General features: G+C 43.9%; 1 protein-coding gene across 4 annotated transcripts in view; it reads left to right on the top strand.

The window, feature by feature from the left end:
• LOC119953744 (zinc finger and BTB domain-containing protein 7A-like) overlaps window positions 1-22,898 on the top strand; it is a 249,991-nt gene that overhangs the window by 15,819 nt on the left and 211,274 nt on the right. Inside the window, exon 1 of one of the 4 annotated variants that reach the window (XM_038778318.1) lies at window positions 1,961-2,078. The exons of the other annotated variants lie outside the window; for them this stretch is intronic. Coding sequence (XP_038634246.1) covers window positions 2,071-2,078 — 8 coding nt within the window. The 5' untranslated portion in view covers window positions 1,961-2,070. Of the gene's footprint in view, window positions 1-1,960; window positions 2,079-22,898 lie in introns of those variants that run through there. 4 annotated transcript variants of the gene reach the window in all.

Genomic DNA, 22,898 nt, shown 5'->3' on the forward strand with positions numbered 1-22,898 from the left:
ATAGTTGCAGGGTCGATGGAAATCGATTTAGGAAGTGACAGCATGTTTCAGGGCTTTGGGTAGATTTGGGACCTTGCAGATTGGGCAGCTGTTTGCATGGGTGGATGCTTTTGAGGCAGAACTGATGATGGTGGTTTAGAAATGGAGGGGTACAGTATCGTGGAAGAGGAAACAATTTGTAATGCCAACTTGCATAGAAGGAAGATTTCACCATCAACAGTTTAGTGGGAACAGGGTCAAGAGGGCAGGAGATGAGGCCACATAGACAAGATGACCTTTGAACTGAACACCTAAATATTCCCATGGTAAACTCTGGGAAAGACTAGCCCAGTTTCTGGGAAAGAGTGGCCAGAAGATAGCTTCAAAATTGACAGCAGCATCACGGATTTTCTTTTAAAATTATTGCATTTTTGGTTAAAACCAAGAGAAGTGGAGATGATCTTCTCTTCTCTGTCGCTATCTCTGTAACATTGGTCTATAGATTTCCACAAGTTGGAGCTTCGGGGTTAAATTATTCGCTGCAATTTAGTCCAATTTTGAGCAGGGCTGAGCAATCGGGTAGTGAGTCATTTCAGTAACTTTCAATTGCCGGTCTCTACTTCTGGAATTGTCTTCCAGAAGTGATCATAGAGTTCCTGCAGTGCAGAAGAGGGCCATTCGGCCCATCAAGCCAGCACCGACCTTCTGAAAGAGCACCACTAAGCCCACTGCCCCGCCCTATCCCCGTAACCTAACCTTTAAATCCCTGGACACCCAAGGGGCAATTTTGCATGGCCAATCCACCTAACCTGCACATAAATAATAATAAATAAATAAAATCGCTTATTGTCACGAGTAGGCTTCAATGAAGTTACTGTGAAAAGCCCCTAGTCGCCACATTCCGGCGCCTGTCCGGGGAGGCTGGTACGGGAATTCCTCCCACATCTTTGGACTGTGGGAGGAAACAACACCTAATGGAAACACACACAGATACAGGGAGAACGTGCAAACTCCACACTGCCACCCAAGGCCAGAATTGAACCCAGGTCCCTGGTGCTGTAAGACAGCAGTGCTAGCCACTGTGCCACCCTGCCGAATGCATACATCGTAATATGTTTTCCAAAAATATGGACTAATGCGATGTTTTTCAAACTTTTTCCGGGGACCCATTTTTACCAACCGGCCGACTTTCGCAACTCGCGCCTTCCGGACTTCGCGGCCCACACCGGCCGACCTTTTGCGACCCATGCCAACCGACCGTCGTGGGCTACGACGGCTGACCTGCGTGACCCACCTTGTCCAAAATTCTGCATTTTTTTTTCTGTAAACTTTTATGAAACCCCGCCGAACGTGTAAAAAAAAAAAAAAAATGAATAAAATAAATGAATAAACCCCCCCCTGGACTTGTAAAACAAAAAGCTGCAACTGTTCTTTTTTAAAAAGTGGCCACACTGCGCATGCGTGCCCGATCATCGGCGCGCATGAGCATAGTTTTGCGCATACGCGCCGATGATCTGGCATGCATGCGCAGTGTGGACACTTTTTTTTGTTTGCATGTTTGCGTCCATTTTGAAGGCCGCTTGCAGCCAGCGTTATTAACAGCCGGCTGTTGCTCACAGATTTGCGTGATCGGGAGCTCCGCGACCCACCCGCGGGCTGCGATCCCGAGTTGGACAATGCCTGGACTAATGCATTCAATATGGGCTAGTGCATTATAAAATGCAATGTGTTTTCTCTCATTTGTGCCATGCCAGCAAGGAACTCCAGTGTGTTGCTGGCATCCAATGTTCCAATGTGGAGCGGAGGAGGGGGATAGATTTTAAATGAGTGCTTTGCCCAGTGCACTTGGCAAGTTTTCTTTAGACAAAGCATTAAAATTCTAAACTGCAAAAAATTATTTTTTTCAGACTGTACCTCCTGCTACACGATACTGCAACAAGGTACCAGAGCAATTTCTTTTTCCCCCGCCCGTCCTTTTCTGACACCCACTTTAATGATTGAAGTTGTCCTGCCCCAGGTTAAGGGTGGCTGGCTGCACTACTGAAATTATGCCTCTATTGTTGTGGAACAAACATGGCCCAGTGACTTTTTATGATCCTGTAAGTATCAGCTTCCAGGACTGTAATGTGAAAAGCTGGGAGGGGTGTCTGTTTAAAAAGGCATCAAAAATACTGTATGGTAGAAAAGTACCTAGAATTTGGTTCCTGTACAAAATTAGTAACCAAGATGACATCGGACACAGTGCAAGATAACACAAGACCAATAAGGTGACATCAGTCTAGGTATGGAGTAAAGGGTTTTTTAAAAAATATGCATTTCCGTTGATTGGTGTAAAATATGTAACTTTTTTAAAAAAATGTATTCTCCTTTTTCACATTTTCTCCCAAATCTGCACCCACCAACAATAAGCAGAAACGAATATTTTTAATTTTTTTTTTACAAATTTAGAGTATCCAATTATTTTTTACCCAATTAAGGTCAATTTAGTGTCGCCAATCCACCTAACCTGCACATCTTTGGGCTGTGGGGGCGAAACCCACGCAGACATGGGGAGAATGTGCAAACTCCACACGGACCCGGGGCCGGGATTCGAACCCGGATACCAGCGCCGCAGTCCCAGTGCTATCCACTGTGCCACATGACGCCAGCAGTACCGAATATAATGTCAATCTCCATATCAACAACAATCCTTCCTCCCACTAGCCCCCACACAACTGCCCACATGTTAACATAAACAAATAACAAAAAGGAATCAGGAATCACCCATCATCACCATTAACACATACATTCCTCCTCCCCCCACCGCCACTAATGTTCAATGTTATCTGATTCTTGAAAGTGCATAATCAATAACGCCCATGAATTGTCGAACCCCTCCATCATTCCCCTCAGTTCAAACTTAACCTTCTCAAGAGTTAAGAATGTCCCCCTGCCACGCCAGGGCACAGGATGGAGAGGTTGCTTTCCATCCCAACAGGATCTACCTTTGTGCGAACAACGAGGCGAAGGCTACAACGAGGCGAAGGCTACAACGTCTGCCTCCGCATCCGTTTCCAACCCTGGCCGGTCCGACACCCCAAATATGGCCTCTCGATGGTCCGGGTCCAGTTTCACGTGCACCACTTTAAAGATTATCCTAAAAACTCCTTCCAGTAATCCTCCAGCTTTGGACAGGACCAAAACATATGAACGTGCCCCCCCCCCCCCCCCGGCCGCAGCGTTCACACACGCCATCTACCCCCTCAAAGAGCCGGCTCATCCTCGCTCTTGTGAGGTGTGCTCCATATACCACCTTCAGCTGTATCAGCCCCAACCTCGCGCACGGTAAAATATGTAACTTAAAGCTGCGGTTGCTGCTATGATTCTAAACCCGATTGGTTTAAAAAAAAAAATTAGAACAGGTCCCGGCAAAAGACTAATGTTGCACACATTGCAGAAAGAAGATGGCCTTTGGGGCCTCACGGTAGCATGGTGGTTAGCATCAATGCTTCACAGCTCCAGGGTCCCAGGTTCGATTCCCGGCTGGGTCACTGTCTGTGTGGAGTCTGCACGTCCTCCCCGTGTGTGCGTGGGTTTCCTCCGGGTGCTCCGGTTTCCTCCCACAGTCCAAAGATGTGCGGGTTAGGTGGATTGGCCTTGCTAAATTGCCCGTAGTGTAAGGTTAATGGGGGGATTGTTGGGTTACGGGTATACGGGTTACGTGGGTTTGAGTAGGGTGATCATTGCTCGGCACAACATTGAGGGCCGAAGGGCCTGTTCTGTGCTGTACTGTTCTATAGTTCTAAGAGCCACTACTGAAGGATGAGTTGGATCTGACTGGTGTCGGCTCTTCATGTATGGCAATTATTTTACAGTATCAGCATCACAAATATCTGCTCTTGCATAAATATAGTGACCCAAACTATATTTTTTTTAAGAGAATCGGCGAATGTGCTTTGCCTGCAGGCTGCCCCCCTATCAGTATATTTGCATGAATGTAGTGTCCACGCTTTTTCAATCAGCAAATCCTTTTATTTCTAACCTTCTGTAACCAGTGGTTAAATGTGCTGTGTCACATCATACTGCACCCCACAAAGGTTCAATTCCCAATCAGCGTTGAATGAGCGCATCTTGACTGGAGCACTATAATTAGTCTCGCCCTCTGGACTAAGTGCTCATGGAACTGCTCTATGTAACAAAGTTTTAGAAAGAAAACAAGTTGACATGTTGCCCCAAACGATCCACGCGTATGTAATTTAGTTACTGGAAATGCACAGTAGATCCACTAACGTTGATAATATTTTTCTTGCTGCTTGGCAATCTACCATGCTGCCATCATTAGTCCAGTTTTAGAATGCACTTTGATAAAGTAAAACTGAAGGCTGAGGTATATATTTTAAAAATTATTTCATGTGATGTGGGCATCACTACAAAGGCCAGCATTTGTTGCCCATCCCCGATTGCCCTTGAGCTGAGTAGCTTGCCAGGCCACTTCAAAGGGCAGTTAAGGGTTAACAACATTGCTGTGGATCTGGAGTGCTGTGTAGGTCGCAGAGTAAGAACAGCAGGTTTCTGTCCTTAAAAGGTGTTTACAACAATGAGTGGTCACCATGAATGAGACTAGGTTTTTCCAGATTTATTATTAAACTTTAAATTCCACCAGCTGACATGATAAAATTTGAACCCATGTCTGTTGGGTCTCTGGATTACTACTCCACTGATGTCACCATTTGCGCCATCCATTCATTCACGTGCTGGGACAGAACATAAAAGAAAAGACAATGAGAGATTGGAATTTACTGCAATAATCATGGAGGGTTTGGGGCAGAGGTAGTGTCGATGAGGAGGAGTTCATAGAATGTTTCAGGATAGTTTCCATTCTGGAACCAAACAAAAGGCAGGCTATACTAGACCTGGTATTGTGCAATGAGATAAGATTAATTAATAACCTCATTACATGAAGACACCCTTGGGTAGCAGCAATCATAATATGATTGAATTTTACATTCAGTTTGTGGGAGAGAAGAGTGCATCCAAGAATAGCTTTTAAAACTTAAATGAGGGCAATTGTGAAGGCGTGAAAGCAGAGCTAGCTAAAATGAACTGGCAAATATGCTTATCAACAGATGTTCAGTGGCAAACATTAAAATGGATATTTCAAAATGCCGAATATAGGCACATTTCAATGAGAAAGAAAAATTCCAGGGGGAGGACCTATCTGTGGTTAACTAAAAAAGTTAAAGACAATATTAAACTTAATTAAAAAGCATGCGTCATTGTCAGTGTGGAGTTTGCACGTTCTCCCCGTGTTTGCATGGGTCTCACCTCCACAGCCCAAAAAGGTGTGCAGGGTAGATGGATTGGCCATGCTAAATTGCCCCTTAATTGGAAAAAAATTATTGGATGCTCTAAATTTATTTAAAAAAATTAAAAACCATGCATTTACGCTCCAGTTTCCTCCCACAGTACAAAGATGTGCCGTTTAGGTGGATTGGCCATGATTAATGCACGAGGATAGGGTGGGAGACAAGGGCCTAGGTAGAGTCTCTTTTGGAGGGTCGTTGCAGATACGATGGGCTGAATGGGCTCCTTGTGCACTGGAGAGATTCTACGATCATCAAAGAATGACAAAAAGATTGAAAAGGAAGGATAAACTACAGTGTGAAAGATGGACAGTAAGAGTTTCTATAGATATTCAAATAAGCGCTGAGTTGACAAAGTGAGCATTGGTTCAATAGAAAGTCTGTCTGTGGAATAGGATATGGAAATATGACTGTAGAGCTATGGCTAACTAAACTAAACCGGTATTTTGCATCTATTTTCACTGTAGAGGACACAAGCAACATTCCAGAAGTAGATGCAACTCAGGAAATGGAAAGAAAGGGAGGAACTCGGGAAAAGTCCAATCACCAGGGAAATTGTATCGAGCAAATTGTTAAATCTGCAGGCTGACAAATGGCTGGGTCCAGATAGGCGTCACCCTAAAGTCCTGAAAGAACGGCTAATGAGATTGTTGATGCATTAATTTTGATTTTCCTAAATTTGGGAAAGTTTTCATTTGGAAGCGAGCAAATGTAACTCCTTTTATTAAAAAGGGAGACAGAAAGAAAAAAAACTACAGACCAGTTAGTTTAATATCTGTCAGAGAAAATGTTACAAGCCATTATTATGTTATAGCAGGGCACTTGGAAAAATTCAGGCAGAGCCAACATGGTATTGTGAAAGGGAAATCATGCTTAGCCAATTTATTGGAGTTCTTTGAAGGAGTTGCATGTGCTGTAGATAAAGGGGAACCGGTGGATGTATTGTACTTAGATTTTCAGAAGGCATTTAAGTAGATGCCACATCAAAGGTTATTGTGAAAATAATAGTTCATGGTGGAGAGCTAATATATTGGCATGGATTGAAGATTGGCGAGCTAACAGGAAACAGAGTTGGCATAAATGGATCTTTTTCTGGTTGGCAGGATGTGATGAGTGGTGTGCCACAAAGATCCGTGCTGGGTCCTCCACTTCATACAATTTATAGAAATGATTTGGATGAAGAGACTAAAGGAATGGTTGCTAAATTTGCTGATGACTCAAAGATAGGTAGGGAAGTGAATTGTTTTGTTTTAGAGTTCTCGATTCTGTTTTTTCCAATTGGGGGCAATTCTGCGTTGACAATCCACCTAACCTGCACATCTTTGGGTTGTGGCGGTGAGACCCACGTAGACACAAGGAGAATGTGCAAACTCCACACGGGCAGTGACCCAGGGCCGGGATCAAACCCGGGTCCTCAGCGCCGTCAGACAGCAGTGCTAACCACTGCGCCACCATGCTGCCTCGGGAAAGTAAATTGTGAAGAGGACATCAGGAGTCTACAAAGGAACATAGATAGGTTAAGTGAGTGGACAAAACTCTGGCAAATGGAGCCTAACGTGGAAAAATGTGAAATTGTCCATTTTAGCAGGAAGAATGTAAAAATAAGCTTATTATTTAAAGGATGAGTTTGCAGAGCTTTTTAAAAAATAAATTTAGACTCCCCAATTATTTTTTTCCAATTAAGGAGCAATTTAGCGTGGTCAATCCACCTACCTGCGCATCTTTGGGTTGTGAGGGTGAGACCCACGTAGACATGGGGAGAATATGCAAACTCCACATGGACAGTGACCCGGGGCCGAGATCGAACCCGGGTCCACAGTAGAGAGATTTCAGGGCTATGAGATTGTGGGATCTGGCTATCCTGGTGCATGAATCACAGAAGGTTGGTATACAGGTGCAGCAATTATTTAGGAAAGCTAATAGATTCTTTCGGAAAGTGGACACGATCATCTTGGACTTTGTATGGGCGGGGAAGGTGCTGAGGGCAGGTCCTGCTACAGAGGCAGCAGTGGGGGTTGGCGTTGCCGAACTTGCTCTATTATTATTGGGCGGCGAATGTGGACAAGGTGTGGCGGTGGTGGGAAGGAGAAGGGATAGGGTGGGTTAGGATGGAGGAGGAATCATGTCAGGGGTCTAGTTTGAGGGCTATGGTGACGGCAGCATTTCCATGGCTTCGTGTAGGTATTCGGGGAGCCCAGTGGTGCAGTCCACGGTGAAGATATGGAATCGGCTGAGGAGGCATTTTAGGGGGAAGGGATGTCAGTGCTAATGCCGCTGTGCGAGAATCATGGGTTTGAGCCAAGGGGGATGGATAGTGTATACAGGAGGTGGAGGGAAGTGGGGCTGATCAAGGTGAGGGATTTGTATTTGAAGGAAGGGTTTGCCAGTCTGGAGGAGCTAAGGGAGAGGGTAGAGCTGCCGAGGGGTAGCGAGTTCAGGTATCTGCGGTTAGGGACTTTGCGCGGAAGGTCTGAAGGGGGTGCCCTAGATTGCCGGGATACACCCTGCTGGGGTGACTGCTGCTTCTAGATGTGGAAGGGGAGGGAAGAATTGGGGATATATACAGGTGGCTGGGGAAGCAGGGAGGTGAGCAGGTGGTGAACATCAAGGGGAAATGGGAAGCAGAGTTGGGAGGGGAGATCAATTGGGAAGTATGGAGTGAGGCACTGTGAAGGATAAATGGGACCTCCTCTTGTGCAAGGATGAGCCGGATACAGTTTAAGGTGATACACAGCATGCATATAACTCGGTCGAAAATGAGTGGGTTCTTTAAGTGGGTAGCAGATGAATGTGAGAGGTATGGGTGGGGGCCAGCGAATCTCACGCACATGTTTTGCGGTTGCAAAAAATTGGGACGATTCTGGGCGGGAGTGTTTGCAGTCTTAGCCAGGATAGTTGAGGAGGGAGTGGACCAGGACCTTTGATGGCGATATTTGGGGTTTCAGAGAAGCCGGAGTTCATGGAGAGGAGGAAGGCCGATGTCGGTGCCCTGGCCTCTCTGCACGGCAGCGAATTTTGCTGGAGTGGCGGTCGGCATCGTCACCGGGGGTAGCGGATTGGTTGGTTGACCTGTACAACTTCCTGCGGTTGGAGAAGATAAAGTATGAGTTAAGGGGGTCAGCAGGGGAATTTGAAAATAGGTGGGGGATGTTTGTAACTGTGTTTGACGAGGGTGAAAAAGGGGAAAAATTTGTACAGACTGTATAGTTCGTTGTTGGGAAGTATGTGTCCCAGGGTGTTTATTGGCTGTAATCTGCTTTGATTCATGTTTGTAATAAAATACATGTTTTAAAAAAGGAAAGCTAATAGAATGGTATTGTTTCTTGTCAGAGGAACTAAATGTAAAAATAGGAAGGTTATGCTTCAGTTGTACAGGGCATCGGTGAGATCTCATCTGGAGTATTGTGCAGAGTATTAGTCTCCTTATTTAAGGAAAGATGTAAATGCATTAGAAACAAGTTGGAGAAAGTTTGCCAGACTTAATAGCAGGAATGGTCAGGTTGTCTTATGCGGGAAGGTTAAAGTGGTTTTTATCCACTCTTGTTTAGAAGGGTAAGAAGCGATTTGATCGAAACCTTTAAGGTCCTGAGGGGGTATTGAGGATATTGACAGGGTGGATGTGGAGAGGATGTTGTTTAAAGGAGCTAGACAGATCAGGAGAATTTTTTTCTTATCTGTTTACGGGATGTGGGCGTCGCTGGCTGGGACACTATCCAGGGACGCGCAGTGCGAAAGCACACACAGGGCATTTCCGTGAGGTGGCTAGGGGCTGCGGCTCCCGAGAGAGTGTGTGTGTGTTTGTGTGTGTGGGAGGGGGGGTGGGTTCAGGGCTTTAGGCCAGTGTGAAATTTCGTCCAAGTAGGCGTCTGCTCAAACGGGAGTCCATTGCACACCTGTGCATCCTTGAGACCACAAATGCCGTTGGGTCTGAGCACGACCGTTTTGAGACCACGGATAGCATTGGTCACGAGCTGGACATCCACTGTCGTGCGACGCGCTGACTTCTTGAAAATGTAGGAGTCAATATTTCTCGGTAACTGAAGAACCAGTTCTGTGAGGAGACAGCTGCTGATATGTTGATTCAAAAGGTTAAAAAAATGTTTAAAATCTCACAAAAAGCAGAGCACAGCAACTGGGAATGAGCTGAGATACAAATGTGTTATTGGGTCCAGATGGTGCCAAGGAAGTAGTGAAGATTTGTTCTTGATTTGTTGCTTAATGTAATGCTAGTACTTGCACTGACTTTATTTTTATTTGTGTACCTAATGTTTTCTCCATCATACCTCCCTCCAGAATTTCAGTTCCCCTCTGAGCAAGGCCCATTGTACGGTAATGGAAGATAGCATCAACATTCTGGCTTTGATGGAAACCTGGTTTGAGTGAAGAGAGCTTCCTGCCTCTCTCTACCTTTCACCACTTTCCTCAACCGGTCTATAATGGTGGCAGTGCGGCTCATCACCAAATGAGTCTTTGGCCTGTCCACTTAATCTTTTTTTGAATGTAAATTTAGAGTATCCAATTGCTTTTTTTTTCCAATTTAAGGGGTAATTTAGCGTGGCCAGTCCACCTACTTGCAGATCTTTTGGGTTGTGGGGGTGGGACCCATGCAGACACTGGGAGAATGTGCAGACTCCACGTGGACAGTGACTCGGGGCCGGGATTGAACCTGGGACCTCGGTGCTGTGAGGCTAACCTTTACATTACCTTTACATTATGTGCAGTGGTTAGCATTACTGTGCTAACCACTGCATCGCCATGCTGCCCTTGTCCACTTAATCTTAACACTTCCTCTTCATTTCAGCATCTCATTTTGTTCCACTCCTCTTGCCTCTCATTTGAAATCCTCATTCTCTACTGCCCACTCTAGTGTCACGCCATGTATCTCACAGATATTTTCACTGCTTTTCATCATTCAGCCTCTGCTGAGTTACTTCTCCTTTTTGGTGATTTCACCCTCCACCTCATTTCATCATGCTCTCTCCCTCCATGTAAACACTGCAACTGATATTCACAGCTACCTGCTTGAACTTACCATCTCATTGTGGCCTTGCTGCTCCCATTATAATAATAATAATCTTTATTTGTGTCACAAGTAGGCTTGCATTAACACTGCAATGAGGTTACTGTGAAAATCCTCTAGTCGCCATACTACGGCGCCTGTTCAGGTACACTGAGGGAGAATTCAGATTGTCCAATTCACCTAACAAGCATATCTTTCGGGACTTTGTGGGAGGAAATCAGAGCACCCGGAGGAAACCCACGCAGACACGGAGAGAAGGTGCAGACTCCGCACAGAGTGACCCAAGCCAGGAATCGAACCAGGGTCCTGGGGCTGTGAAGCAACAGTACTAACCACTGTGCTACAGTGCCATATTAGTCACCGATAAAGCCATCTCTGATTATTCTCCACCCTTGTCCCTCTCCCAATTCCTACTTCCCTCTGCATCTTCCCTTGGTAGAAAGCAGTCTCCTAATTTGCTGACAATTGCACTTCAAAATCCAATTCTCTATTCATTGGCTCTTTATTCTCCACAAAATTTCTCCAGCCACCAATTTGCTCAAACACCTTCAATGTCCCAGACCCCATTACTCACTCACCCTGGTTTGTTCCCAGGTATGACTCCCTTTTCCACGCTCCAAGAGATGCGACTTGAATGAATGTGTCCGACAATTAGTTTAACCATTCACCACTGGATCTGGCTGGACCACGAAAAGCATCATCGAGCCCTGGACTCTTCTGACAAAATTGCATTCCAATGTAAAGATAATCACTGGTTTCTTTTCTCTCTTGCACACAATCTTCTGAAACACCTCTCCCTCTGCCATCATGTGCAAAGCTCGTGGGCTTCCTTTGCCACTAAGATTGCGACAATCCAATCAACTGCCTCAGCCACTTCCATCCCTCCCCCACAGTCCACCAGGCTGTTTTCTTGCCTGGACCTGAACGTTCATCTTTAGTTTCTCCTGTTTTCTCTTCATGCCCTCTGAGTTCATCTTGACCATGAGACCCATCGGCTGTGCCCTCCATTCCCACTAAGTGCTGACCATCCAACTTCCCTTCCTGGATCCCATGTTAGCTGATATTAATGACTCTCACATCAGATGCCTTCTCAAATCTCCTTCTTCAAAGAACAAAGAAAATTACAGCACAGGAACAGGCCCTTCGGCCCTCCCAGCCTGCGCCGATCCAGATCCTTTATCTAAACCTGTCTCCTATTTTCCAAGGTCTACTTCCCTCTGTTGCCGCCCGTTCATATACTAATCTGCTAACATCTGCCCTCTCCAAAGAAAACACCCCTTTGATCTTGCAAACTCATCGGCAACTTTTCCTCTCAAATCCTTGAACCTGTTGCTACCTCCCAAATCCATACCCATCTTTCCTCAGAACTCTCGAGTCTCACTGATCAGGTTTCCACCGTTGCCACAATACCTTTGTCACAGTCACACACGATTGATAAATGATCCTTCCTTGTCTTCCTTCAACTTCCTGCAGCCGTTGACACCATGAAGCGCTGTTGTGCAGCTGGGTAGAACTGCACTTTTCGGCTTCTATTCTTATCTATGATGGGCCAATTATAAACAAACTCATCAACAGAGAATCACTGTATTGACTTGTTTCCACTTCCATGCCAATAGGTCTGGCACCCCCAAGGATCTATCTTTGGACCCTTCCTATTTCTCACATACATGCTGCCTTCAGTGACATAATGCAAAAACACAACATTAGTTTGGACATGTATGCTGATGACACCCAGCTCTACTTCATCACCACCTCTCCCAGCTTCACTATTATCTAAATTGTCAGACTGCTTCTCTGCCATCCACTGATTTCTTCCAACTAAAAATTGGGGAGACCAAAGCCACTGTCTCCATCCCATCCCCTCTCCTCCCATCTCCAAAAATTCCCAATCCACCTCCCTGGTTCAAATCTATGATTCCTTTGAATCAGCATTTCCCTTGACCCCGCCCATAACCTGAAGTGCCACCAAATCTTTGAGTGTCGCTATGACCACCAGACTCCCTGAGTATCTCCCCAGGGCCATCGGTAGTGGTGCCGTTGCCAACGCCCCGAACCCCGACCCCCTACATAGACTCTCCTCCATTCTAACCTACTGCGAGTCCCCCTCCTCTAACCCAACCCCGCACCTTCTCAGCATTCACCGCCCAGTAATAATACAATAAATTCAGGAGACGCCGCCCAGTAATAATATAATAAATTTGGGAAAATCTCTCCTTGATTTTAATTGACCCACCATTGATGCCTCTGCCTTCAGCTGCCAAGACTTCAGAAATTCCCACACCAGAATCTTTTTATCTCGCTCCCTCTTTTTTAAGCCAATCCTTAAAACCTACAAACATCTGCCCTGATGTCTCTTTATATGTCTTGGTGTCAAAGTTTGTTCTTTTGTGAAGTGGCTCGTGACATTTTATATTAAAGGTGCTATATAAATAGAAGTTTTGGAGGGCAGCATGGTGATGCAATGGTTAGCACTGCTGCCTCAACAAGCTGAGGTCCCAGGTTCGATCCTGACCCTGGGTCACTGTCTGTGTGGAGTTTGCACATTCTCCCTGTGTCTGCATGGGTCTCTTCCCCCACAAGCCAAAAATGTGCAGGGTAGGTGGGTTAGCCATGCTAAATTGCCCCTTAATTGGATGGGGTAGGGGGGGGAAATTAATTGGATACTTTAAATTTTGGTTATGTTCCAAGAGATCGTATTTAGTTATATCTGTAACTTGTTTAAAAAGAAAGTGAATCAATGCCAATAATGCTTCTGATCTGCAGCCTGAAACTTTCAATATGCACACTGTGCTTGCAAATGATTTAATTATGATTTCCCCAATGTCCTACCTACTTGACAATTAAACATATGGCCTTAAAGTGCCACTATTCCACCTTAGCAATGGAATAATACAGGTGTGCATTGCACAGTATGACATTTCTGTCATAAAATCCCAGAGATGTTAAATATTTGGTGTAGTACATATCCATGTGCTTTGTTCAGTTTATATTTGTTTTACATCTTTTAAAAAAGAAACGGTCATTGCCTGGTATTTTAATTCTGACCTTAAGATAACCTGAAGGCACTTGTTGAGAAAATGAGTAGAGTAACCTTGTATCCACCAATCTAGAGCAACATTTGATAATTAATCTTTAATTTACTTCACCAATTTAGACACTTTCCCAATAAACACCTGAGTAAAGGGACAGGCCAGACTAGCAGTCAAGCTTTGTAACTGCTCCAGACTCCGGACCATGAAGAATGTGATGAATGATCAACTGTCACTGCTCTTCAACAAAGTTGCTAGATTTGAGTCTGCTTAATAGTCATAATATTAATATAGTACCTTTCTCCAAATCGCATTGTCATTAGAGAACAACCGCCATTACTATTGACCAAAATTTGAACTAGGGTTTAGATTAATCCTAATAAACGCGCGGTAAGCAGTCTTACAACACCAGGTTAAAGTCCAACAGGTTTGTTTCAAACCACTAGCTTTCAGAGCACTGCTCCTTCCTCAGCTGAGGAACTTTAACCTGGTGTTGTAAGACTGCTCACTGTGCTCACCCCAGTCCAATGCCGGCATTTCCACATCATGGCTAATAAAGGGTCAGAAATTTGGCAGGTTAACTATTTTGTCGTAATAATGACAACCTGCAAAAATGCTCATTAAGTCAAAATGCAATACCATTGGACTTCAATCCTTAAACCAGTATCACTGTTAATGTTGTAAGCCTTCTGCTTCATCAGGTGCCCCAACTATTTGAAGGCTCCCTGCCTCTCTAATGTTTCCAGTAAAACAACTTGCACTTGTATCATTACCAGTCCAGCTGTGATTTCACTTATCCTCCAGTAAACAGCCATTTCCAAACGACCATTTCCAATGTTTGTCTTGTGCAATGACGAGAGAGCAACTCAAAATGGTGGTCCAGCAGTCTTTGGTGGATGGAGGTGTACCTACCGCATTATAACACGTGAAAAGGACACAGCCTGGTCCTTGTCTCCAACCCATGAACAACACCACCAGAGACGCTCTTGTTTTCCAATATGTTTGCATTCTGAGGAATGACTGGTATAAATTGCTTGGTTATGCAAAATGGATTGTATTTTTAAAATTCGTTAATGGGATGATGGCGTCGCTGGCTGGGTCAGCATTTATTGCCCTTCCCAGAGGGCATTTAGGAGTCAACCATATTTATGTAGATATGGTGTCACATGTATGCCAGACCAGGTATCGGTGGCAGATTTCCTCCCCTAAAGGATATTAGTGAACCAGATGGGTTTGTATGACAATCAGCAATAGTTTCATGGTCATCATTCGACTGCTAATTCCAGATGTTCTTTCACTGATTTCAAATTTCACCATCTGCCATGGCAGGATTTGAACCCGGGACCCCACAGCATGATTCTGGACCTCTGGATTACTAGTCCAATGACAATACCACTATCTATTGCCTCCCACTAAATTAGGATAATTGGTACCTGGGCTAGGACACCATGGTAGGGGATGAGTTTTAATTTCTTTATCATTTCCACCATTTTGTGTGCCCTCATTATTTGTGGGGTACACTGAGGGGAAAGAAAAACCAAAAGACTCCTTGGGCTTTGCACATCTAGCAACCAGTTACAGATTCATGTTAGTGAAATTACCTCCTTTCCTCTTATGTTGTTTCATTAACTGGAGCTCGATTTCTCTTCCCCCCCCCCCCCCCCCCCCCCACACACACTCGCACACAAAACCTTCCATTCCAGTCAGGACTTTCAGGAATTGCTTTTGCTGTTCCCCGCAAGCGTGAAACATATATATATATATATATATATATATATAAAGAGTATAATCAGAAACCATCAATATAAAATCGACACCAAGAAATCCAAGAGAGAATTCAGAAAAAATGTCTTTACCCAAAGAATGATGAGTGTGGAATTTTCTGCCGAAGGTAGTGGTTGAAGTGAATCGTATGGATGTATTTAAGGGGAAACTAGGCAAGCATATGACGGAGATGGGAAGAAAGGGCCTGGTGATAGAATTAAATGGGGCAAGAGGTAGGAGGAAGCTCAAGTGCAACATAAATGCTGGCAGGGAGTGGTTGGGATGAACTGTTTGTTTCTGTGCCATAAATCCTATATAATCCCACATTTGCATTTCTGTCACTTTCAAATGCCTCGTGGCACAAGTGGCAGACGAAGCATGTGCTCACGGCTGTTTCCATAGCTAGCTTTTCCCGGAATTGGTTATTAGCCTGTTGCCAGATGCTTATAGCTTGTGGGGTGCCATTCCACATCCAGCATGGCTGACGATGCTCTCCTGCATGCCAAAGGAGTATTCAAAGGATTAACCAACCTGCTTGACCGCATTCTGAACTTGCCTTCTATGGCCATCCTGGAGTGGGACCCGAACCCGGAGCTTCTGCCTCAGAGGTAGGGACACTACCCACTGTGCCCCCCCTCCTAATGTATACAAGGGGGTACAACTACCTGAGTCATACTGGGCATTTAAAGTGGGTGGTGCTTGAGGGAAAACCTGACGACATTTGGTGCCATGCTCTTTTTTTTTTTTGGTCACAATTCTGTGTGAGAAGTGCGAACTTTCCCTGTTTAGTGCTTTGTAAGGGCGAAACATTTGAAGTAAAGAAACATATGGAGTTTCACCAATCTGTTGGTGTCCATGAAAATAGAAAAATATAATTTTTAACAGTCTTCCATTGAAGCCAAGGGCAGGTGGGAACATAGGAGCAGAGGTTTATCATTCAGCCTCTGAGCTTGTTCCACCATTCAATTAGATCTTTGCTGATCTGTATCTGAACTCCATTATACATCTTTGTTCTTTAACCATTAATATCCTTGCCTAACAAAAATCTATCCATCTGTTTTGACATGATCTGGCTTTTTGGAAGCAAAATGCCAATTTCTTCCACCCATTGTGTGCAGAAATGCGTTCTGATGTAACTCCCTGGTTCGACTAGCTCTAATTTTATGATTATGCCCCTTTTGTTGTGGCCCCCCATCAGAGGAAACAGTTTCTCTCTATCTGCCATATCGCAACATTTAATCACCCTGAAAATCTAAATTTGATCATCCCTTAATCTTATATACTCAAGGGAATGCAAGCTTAGTCTATGCAGCGAGTCCTCATAATTTAACTTCTTTAGCCCCCGGTTGCAAAGTGACTGATTATTAATCTTGTTTATTTTTGTACGGGTGGAGAGGGTATGATTGCAATCACAGAATGGGCAAATGATTGTTCATATTTACAGAAACTAGATTAAAATTTTCAGTTTTGAGCTGCTGTTTTTCAATGTTTTCCTACTTCAAGTAAAGCAATAAGACTAAATGTACAGCATGTGGAAAATCATCAAACCTCATACGCTGGCAATTCAAGGAATCGTATGCTTGTCTGCCAACTTGAGTTACTAACCTTTGAACATTTTAGTACAATCTAACCTTGTAACCATAATGGAGAGCTCAGCATTGTTTAGGCAGAGCCAAGTCATTCTTCAGGAGACTTCAAGTCAAAACTACTGGCTTGTTGGGAGATTGATTTACTTAAGGTCCATATTAAAAGACTCCTCCCTCCTCCCACCAGTGGGCCTGGAGTTAGTTTCTGTATAAATGTGGATAATACTCAGTTGTATCTTCCACTACTTTTACAGTTATAATTACACTGCTTGCTTGGCATCAGGTCACAGATGGGCCAGAATTTTTATTGAAAGTAGGGCGATCAAATCCATCTTATTCATCTTCACTCTAAAATTTGATATGGTGGTACAACCCTCTTTAACACATTTTGTGCAGAGTTGAGCCTTGGACCCCATATTGCCTTGTCACCAAGACTACATATTTTCACTTCCAAAACATTGACCAACATTACCTACACTTCATTCTTACTAAAAACCCTCATGTCCATGGCTGCCTGTGGACATGGCATCTCCAATGCATTCTTTGCTAGCCTCCTGAACTCTGTTTGCCAATTCCAACTTGTTTAAAACGTAATCCTTGTCCACTTTCCCAATCTTTGCCAACTTGTATTAAATTTACAATTATCACCTAAAAATCCCCTCTGGTCTCTCCTCAGCCGAGCTTCACAACCTTCCACTGCATCTCATTCTGTGCTTCAATCCTCCTAATTTGGTTCCCTGCCCATTTCCCTTTGTTTCACTGTTGGTGTTTGGATCGTCAGTCATCTTTTTGCTCTTTTCAGCACCCTTAAACTCCTCATATCACTACCTTGTCTTCTCCCTGCCTCCCCCTCCTTTTTTTTCAAAGCTGCCTTAAACCGATTTGTTCAATCAAATCCTTTGGTCATTTTTGCGCTGACACTCCCATTATTACTTAGTGTCTGTTTCGCCAAAACAGAAGTGCCTTAGGATATTTTCTATAGTAAATGCAAGTTGCTGCGTTCATCAGGAACTGTTCTTGTCCAACTTCGAGACCAGCGTTGCAACATGTCAAACAATGGCACTCTTGTGTCTTCAGCTAACAATGGCTCATTGTGAGATTGTGGAGAAAACCAATTTTCTTTTTAAGAAGTCTGCATAGGATGCAAGAAAATTCCTTACGTTTAGGCATGTATTCCTTCTAGGATGCCAGTTAACAATCTCTAAACATAGAGGGAAGTGAAATTGTATGCATAAAGACCTTCCTGCATTATTTAGACATAGTCTAGATGAGTGGTTTGCTACAATCAACTGATACATAAGTTGATAAAAGGTAGCTGCAGAAACAAAAGTGAGCTAAAAGAATAATAGGGCATGGATTTGACCATAAGATATGGAACATTAAAGCAAAGAAAGTGCAGATATGAGAATGCATTTGCACTTAGTTCTGTTTTGGGCTTCCCAATCTGGGTTTGAGGAAGCCCAACAACTGTTCCCTCAGAAGATCCAAAAAGGTTAGGTGAGGTTGCTGGGTTATGGGATAGAGTGGAGGTGTGAGCGTAAGTGGGTGCTCTTTCCAAGGGCCGGTGCAGACTCGATGGGCCGAATGGCCTCCTTCTGCACTGTACATTCGATGATTCTACGCTATTGAGGATGAAGGGATTTGGCTATGAAGGGATTTGCCAATTATTTAGAAACTGGATGTACCTTTTTGTTGCCTTCCCTGAAAATGAAGAAGTTAAGGGTGAGCTTATTTGCAGTGTTTTCAATAATGAAGGGAGTTGAGTGAATATATAGGGAAATGGTACTTCTCTCGAGTAAAAACAATCAGGACAAAGGGGGCTGTTGTCCATGTCGTTATGATATTGGCTTGTTCCTTTCACAATACTTGCCACTTTCTTAAAAAGAAAGCGTTCACAGACAAAAGCCCAGCTCATTTTCAAAATAATGTTACATAATGGATGTGTCTGATCAGGTGTTTAAGAAAGGGGTCTGGTCTTTTAATTCAACTCCAATAGCTTGTGGGAATTACTTGTACATCTGTTTACTCTGGCAACACATTTGAGAACTATTTCCCAGGGTGAGGTGTTCAAATTAGATGGATCATCTTAAGCAACCATAGATACTCTGTGTACCGTCAGTACCAAACCATCACGTGATGACCCTGATTATGTACTCAACATTCAGGAACCTTGTGTCTGACCGAGCTTCTGATGCAATTTGGCACAACAGGCAGAAGTGCTGTTCTTCTATCATTTCAAGGAGGATACCTAACCTGTATTTACTGGAAGTCTAGGGTGCATCACTACTTCGATTAACTAGTTAATAAATATGACCATTTGTAACCTAAACTATGATCCAGCGGTGTGTTTATTTCATTGGTAACCAGGTTAAGAAAGACCGCTTGAGAGCATTTGATATAAACAACAGACAACAGCAGTACAATGACATCTATTCAATATGATCTTGTTACAAATTACATAGATGTTTTACCCTTGGGTTATAGGGAAAAGAAGGCTTGTCTACTAAAATAGTCTGAGATGCTGAACCAGTGGAAAAATATCTCAAATAAAACCATCCAAAACATAGTGGCTAGTCTAAATGACAACTTGCATTTATACAATATATTTTAATATAATTTAGACTACCCAATTCTTTTCTCCCCAATTAAGGGGCAATTTAGCTCTGAAGAGCTAAAGGTCCCTGGTTCAATCCCGGGTTTCAGCATCAGACCGAGTGCTGCGCTTCCTCGCTATCTGTCAAGTTGCCCTGCCTTTAATTAGTGTTTGTAACGTTTGCATATATTTTTTACTGTTTTAATAAAAAGGTATGGTCAATCCACCTACCCTACACATCTTTGGGTTGTGGGTGTGAGACGCACGCAGACATGGGGAGAATTTGCAAACTCCACACAGTCAGTGGACTGGGATCAAACCCGGGTCCACAGCGTCATGAGGCAGCAGTGCTAACCACTGTGCCATCGTGCTGCCTCTATACAAATGCTTCTTAATGAAGAGAAAGTTCCCACTCACTTCACAGGAGTTTTCCCCGCCAAGCCAAAGACAAAAATATATGGACTAGTGACTAAATGAAATGAAAAATGAAAATCACTTATTGTCACGAGTAGGCTTCAATGAAGTTACTGTGAAAAGCCCCTAGTCGCCACATTCCGGCGCCTGTTCGGGGAGGCTGTTACGGGAATGGAACCGTGCTGCTGGCTTGCCTTGGTCTGCTTTCAAAGCCAGCGATTTAGCCTAGTGTGCTAAACAGCCCCTAAGAGCTTGACCTTAATAGGTAGGTTTGAAATAGCGTCATAAAGGAGAAGAGGTTGAGGGAGAAATTTAGGGATGTCATTCCAGAGTTAAGGCCTCAACAATTGAAGGCCTAGCTGCCAATGGCTGGTCAAAGGAAATCATGGTTTCACAAGATTACAGACCCAAATACAGAACAAGCTGTTTTTAGAACTGTGACCTATTCAGCTGGACTCCTGTTAGTTGTATTGCCCAGTTTTAATTATTTTGTAGGTGTGGCATATTTATCAGACCGTTTCCATCATTGAGCCAAGTATGTCTGTACCTACAAGAATGCTGAATTGTAGTGGGGGATGAAATGAGGCCAAGGATTTTGGGGGGGGGGGGGGGGGGGGGGGGGGGGGTTGATCATGAGTTCTTGGAGAATTGCATGACTGAGATGGCTACAAAGATGATAAGACCATGGAGAATTTGCAATTGAGGATGAAAGCACAGGCATTCTTCATCTGCCCTCATTAGTGGACTAGTGTCTGCTCCCATTGCTCAAGTCATTGAATCAGACTTGAACTATCTTGACTCTGAGGCGAGGGTGTTTCTAAATGAGCTAAAGGGAAATATGTGGTTCCATAATTCAGGTTCCAATATTCCAGATCTGTAACCTTTCATTGTACCAGTGAAATGTTAGAAATGTAAGAAGTATTAAGCAAGTGAAAGGGAGGAGGGTGTGGGATTTTTTTTTAAAACAGAAGGGAAAGCCTGTGATCGGGTGTAAGGCAAAGGCAATCAAAGGATAAAAGCGTACTTTATGGAAGACCAAAGGGAATGGTAATGGCACAAGTAAAGAAACAAATTATGGACCCAGAGGAGATGTGATTGGTTGAATGACAAACCATGGTCATCCAAAAAATTTTTAAGTGGTAAAACTAGAGTTAAAGCAAAACCTGCAAAGAAAAAGAAAACAAAATGGGGCGGAGGTAATGGTTTGAAATTTTTGAACTTGATATTGATTCAAGTAGGTTATGAAGTGCCTCGTCGAAAGCTAGCCTATAGCTTGTGTCAGGTTGCATTGGAACAATGAATGTGGGTGGCACCGTGGTTAGCGCTGCTGCCTCACTGCACCAGCAACCTGGGTTCAATTCCTTGGGTGACTGTGGAATTTGCACATTTTCCCTTGTCTGCGTGGATTTCCTCCCACAGTCCAACGATGTGCAGGTTAGATGGGCTTACAGGGATAGGGTGGGGAACTGGGCCTAGGTCGGGTGCTCTATCAAAGGATCAGTGCAGACCCGATGGGCCTAATGGCCTCCTTCTGCACTAGGGATTCTATGGAAATGCACGAAGCTGATGTCAGGGTGGGAGCAAGGTGGAGAATTAAAATGACATGCCACTGAAAGCTCAGGAGTCACACTTACAGATTGAACAGCGTTAACCTGGTCTGTGTAAAGCAAACTGCATTGTGAACAGCACATTATGTTTACAGTTGACTTTTGAGTTGCTCTGGAGGCATGGACTTTTACATGTTGTAGTGTGGGACAATGGATAGTGACGGTTCATCCCATCACATGCCGACCAGGAATCTCTTTCCTCTCTTGCGTCTTGCCATTGGTGTGTGTTGGAAGGATTTGCAGTTTATCCTCAATCCTTTTGGCCATGTTATAAATTCACCACCTTTAGTCACCAGGTCCTGGGTTGGGACTTGAGCTAGGAGTTTCTGACTCACAAGCAGGATGCTACTAACTGCATCAAAGGACCTCCCTGCGAGCAGCAAATATAGAATACTAAATTGAAAGAAATACACCTAAATCACTTTTACTGTTTTTTGCGAAGTGGAGAGGTAAAAGGGCCCATGTTTGCATTGTATGAGCTAGCATGGGAAAGTGGTGGGGGAGCGGGGTGGCTTGGGGCGAGTGTGGAGCGGACCAAGGTGCCGCAGAGGAAATTAGTTGTTCAGAATTCTGAATGACTGCTGAGAATAATCTATCTTCCTATTTGCCTGGGTAACCAGAGTGAAAAAAATATTTTAATAGTGAGCATTTGAAGGTTATTTTTGGTTGGCACGCTGGAGATGGTGGAAATAGCCAAGTTTTATCCATTTTAAATACAGAGGCTTGTGGGATTGAAGATGAGGGCAAGAGGAATTCTATCATGGTCTGGGAAGGAGGGAAGGGAAGGGGTGAGAGCAGAAATGCATGAAATGGGACGGATGAGTTTGAGAGCACTGTGAGAGCACTCCACATTGTGGAGGAAGTCATTAGCCGAGGGAAAAGGACTTATCTGAAGTGCCGGTATGGAAGATCGCCTCATCAGAATAGATGCAATGGAGGAACTGGGAGTTTGGAATGGAGTTCTTAACAGGCAGTGGGTGTGAAGAAGTGTGGATGACATAACTGTGGGAGTTGGTGGGCTTGTAATGAATATTCGCTGGTAGCTTATTACCAGAAAATAAGACCGAGAGATTGAGGAAGCAAAGGATAATATGAATTTTTGGGCATTGCTTTATGAAGGTCATGTTATGTAATGCGTTGTATTGTGCTTTGACACAATTGAGGAGTTCATAGACATAAAGTCACAGTTTAACCAGCTTGCAATTTGCCTGGAGCCTGAAATTGTCCTGTTCCCTTGAGGCACATTCCAAGTTACTAATATTAATTACAACATGTACTTGTTTGGTTTTGGAAAATCAAGCGATTGTACTTTCTTCAGATTGTTGGGACTCAGCAATGGAACAATCTGAACAAATGGCATGGATGAGAGGACATCTTTATGGGCAACGATTATCATATCACATCGCTGTTTGTGGGAGCTTGCTGTGCGCTAATTGGCTTTTACAGTTCCTGCCTTTAAAACAGTGATTACACTTCAGGACAACCAAATATCATCTAAGGCACTATTTGTTTCTTCTAGTACCCTTGGAGGAAAAGGAAAAATGTTTATCATGTAAGCCATGTA

Source organism: Scyliorhinus canicula, chromosome 18 (assembly GCF_902713615.1).
Source record: "Scyliorhinus canicula chromosome 18, sScyCan1.1, whole genome shotgun sequence".
Lineage (NCBI taxonomy): Eukaryota > Metazoa > Chordata > Chondrichthyes > Carcharhiniformes > Scyliorhinidae > Scyliorhinus > Scyliorhinus canicula.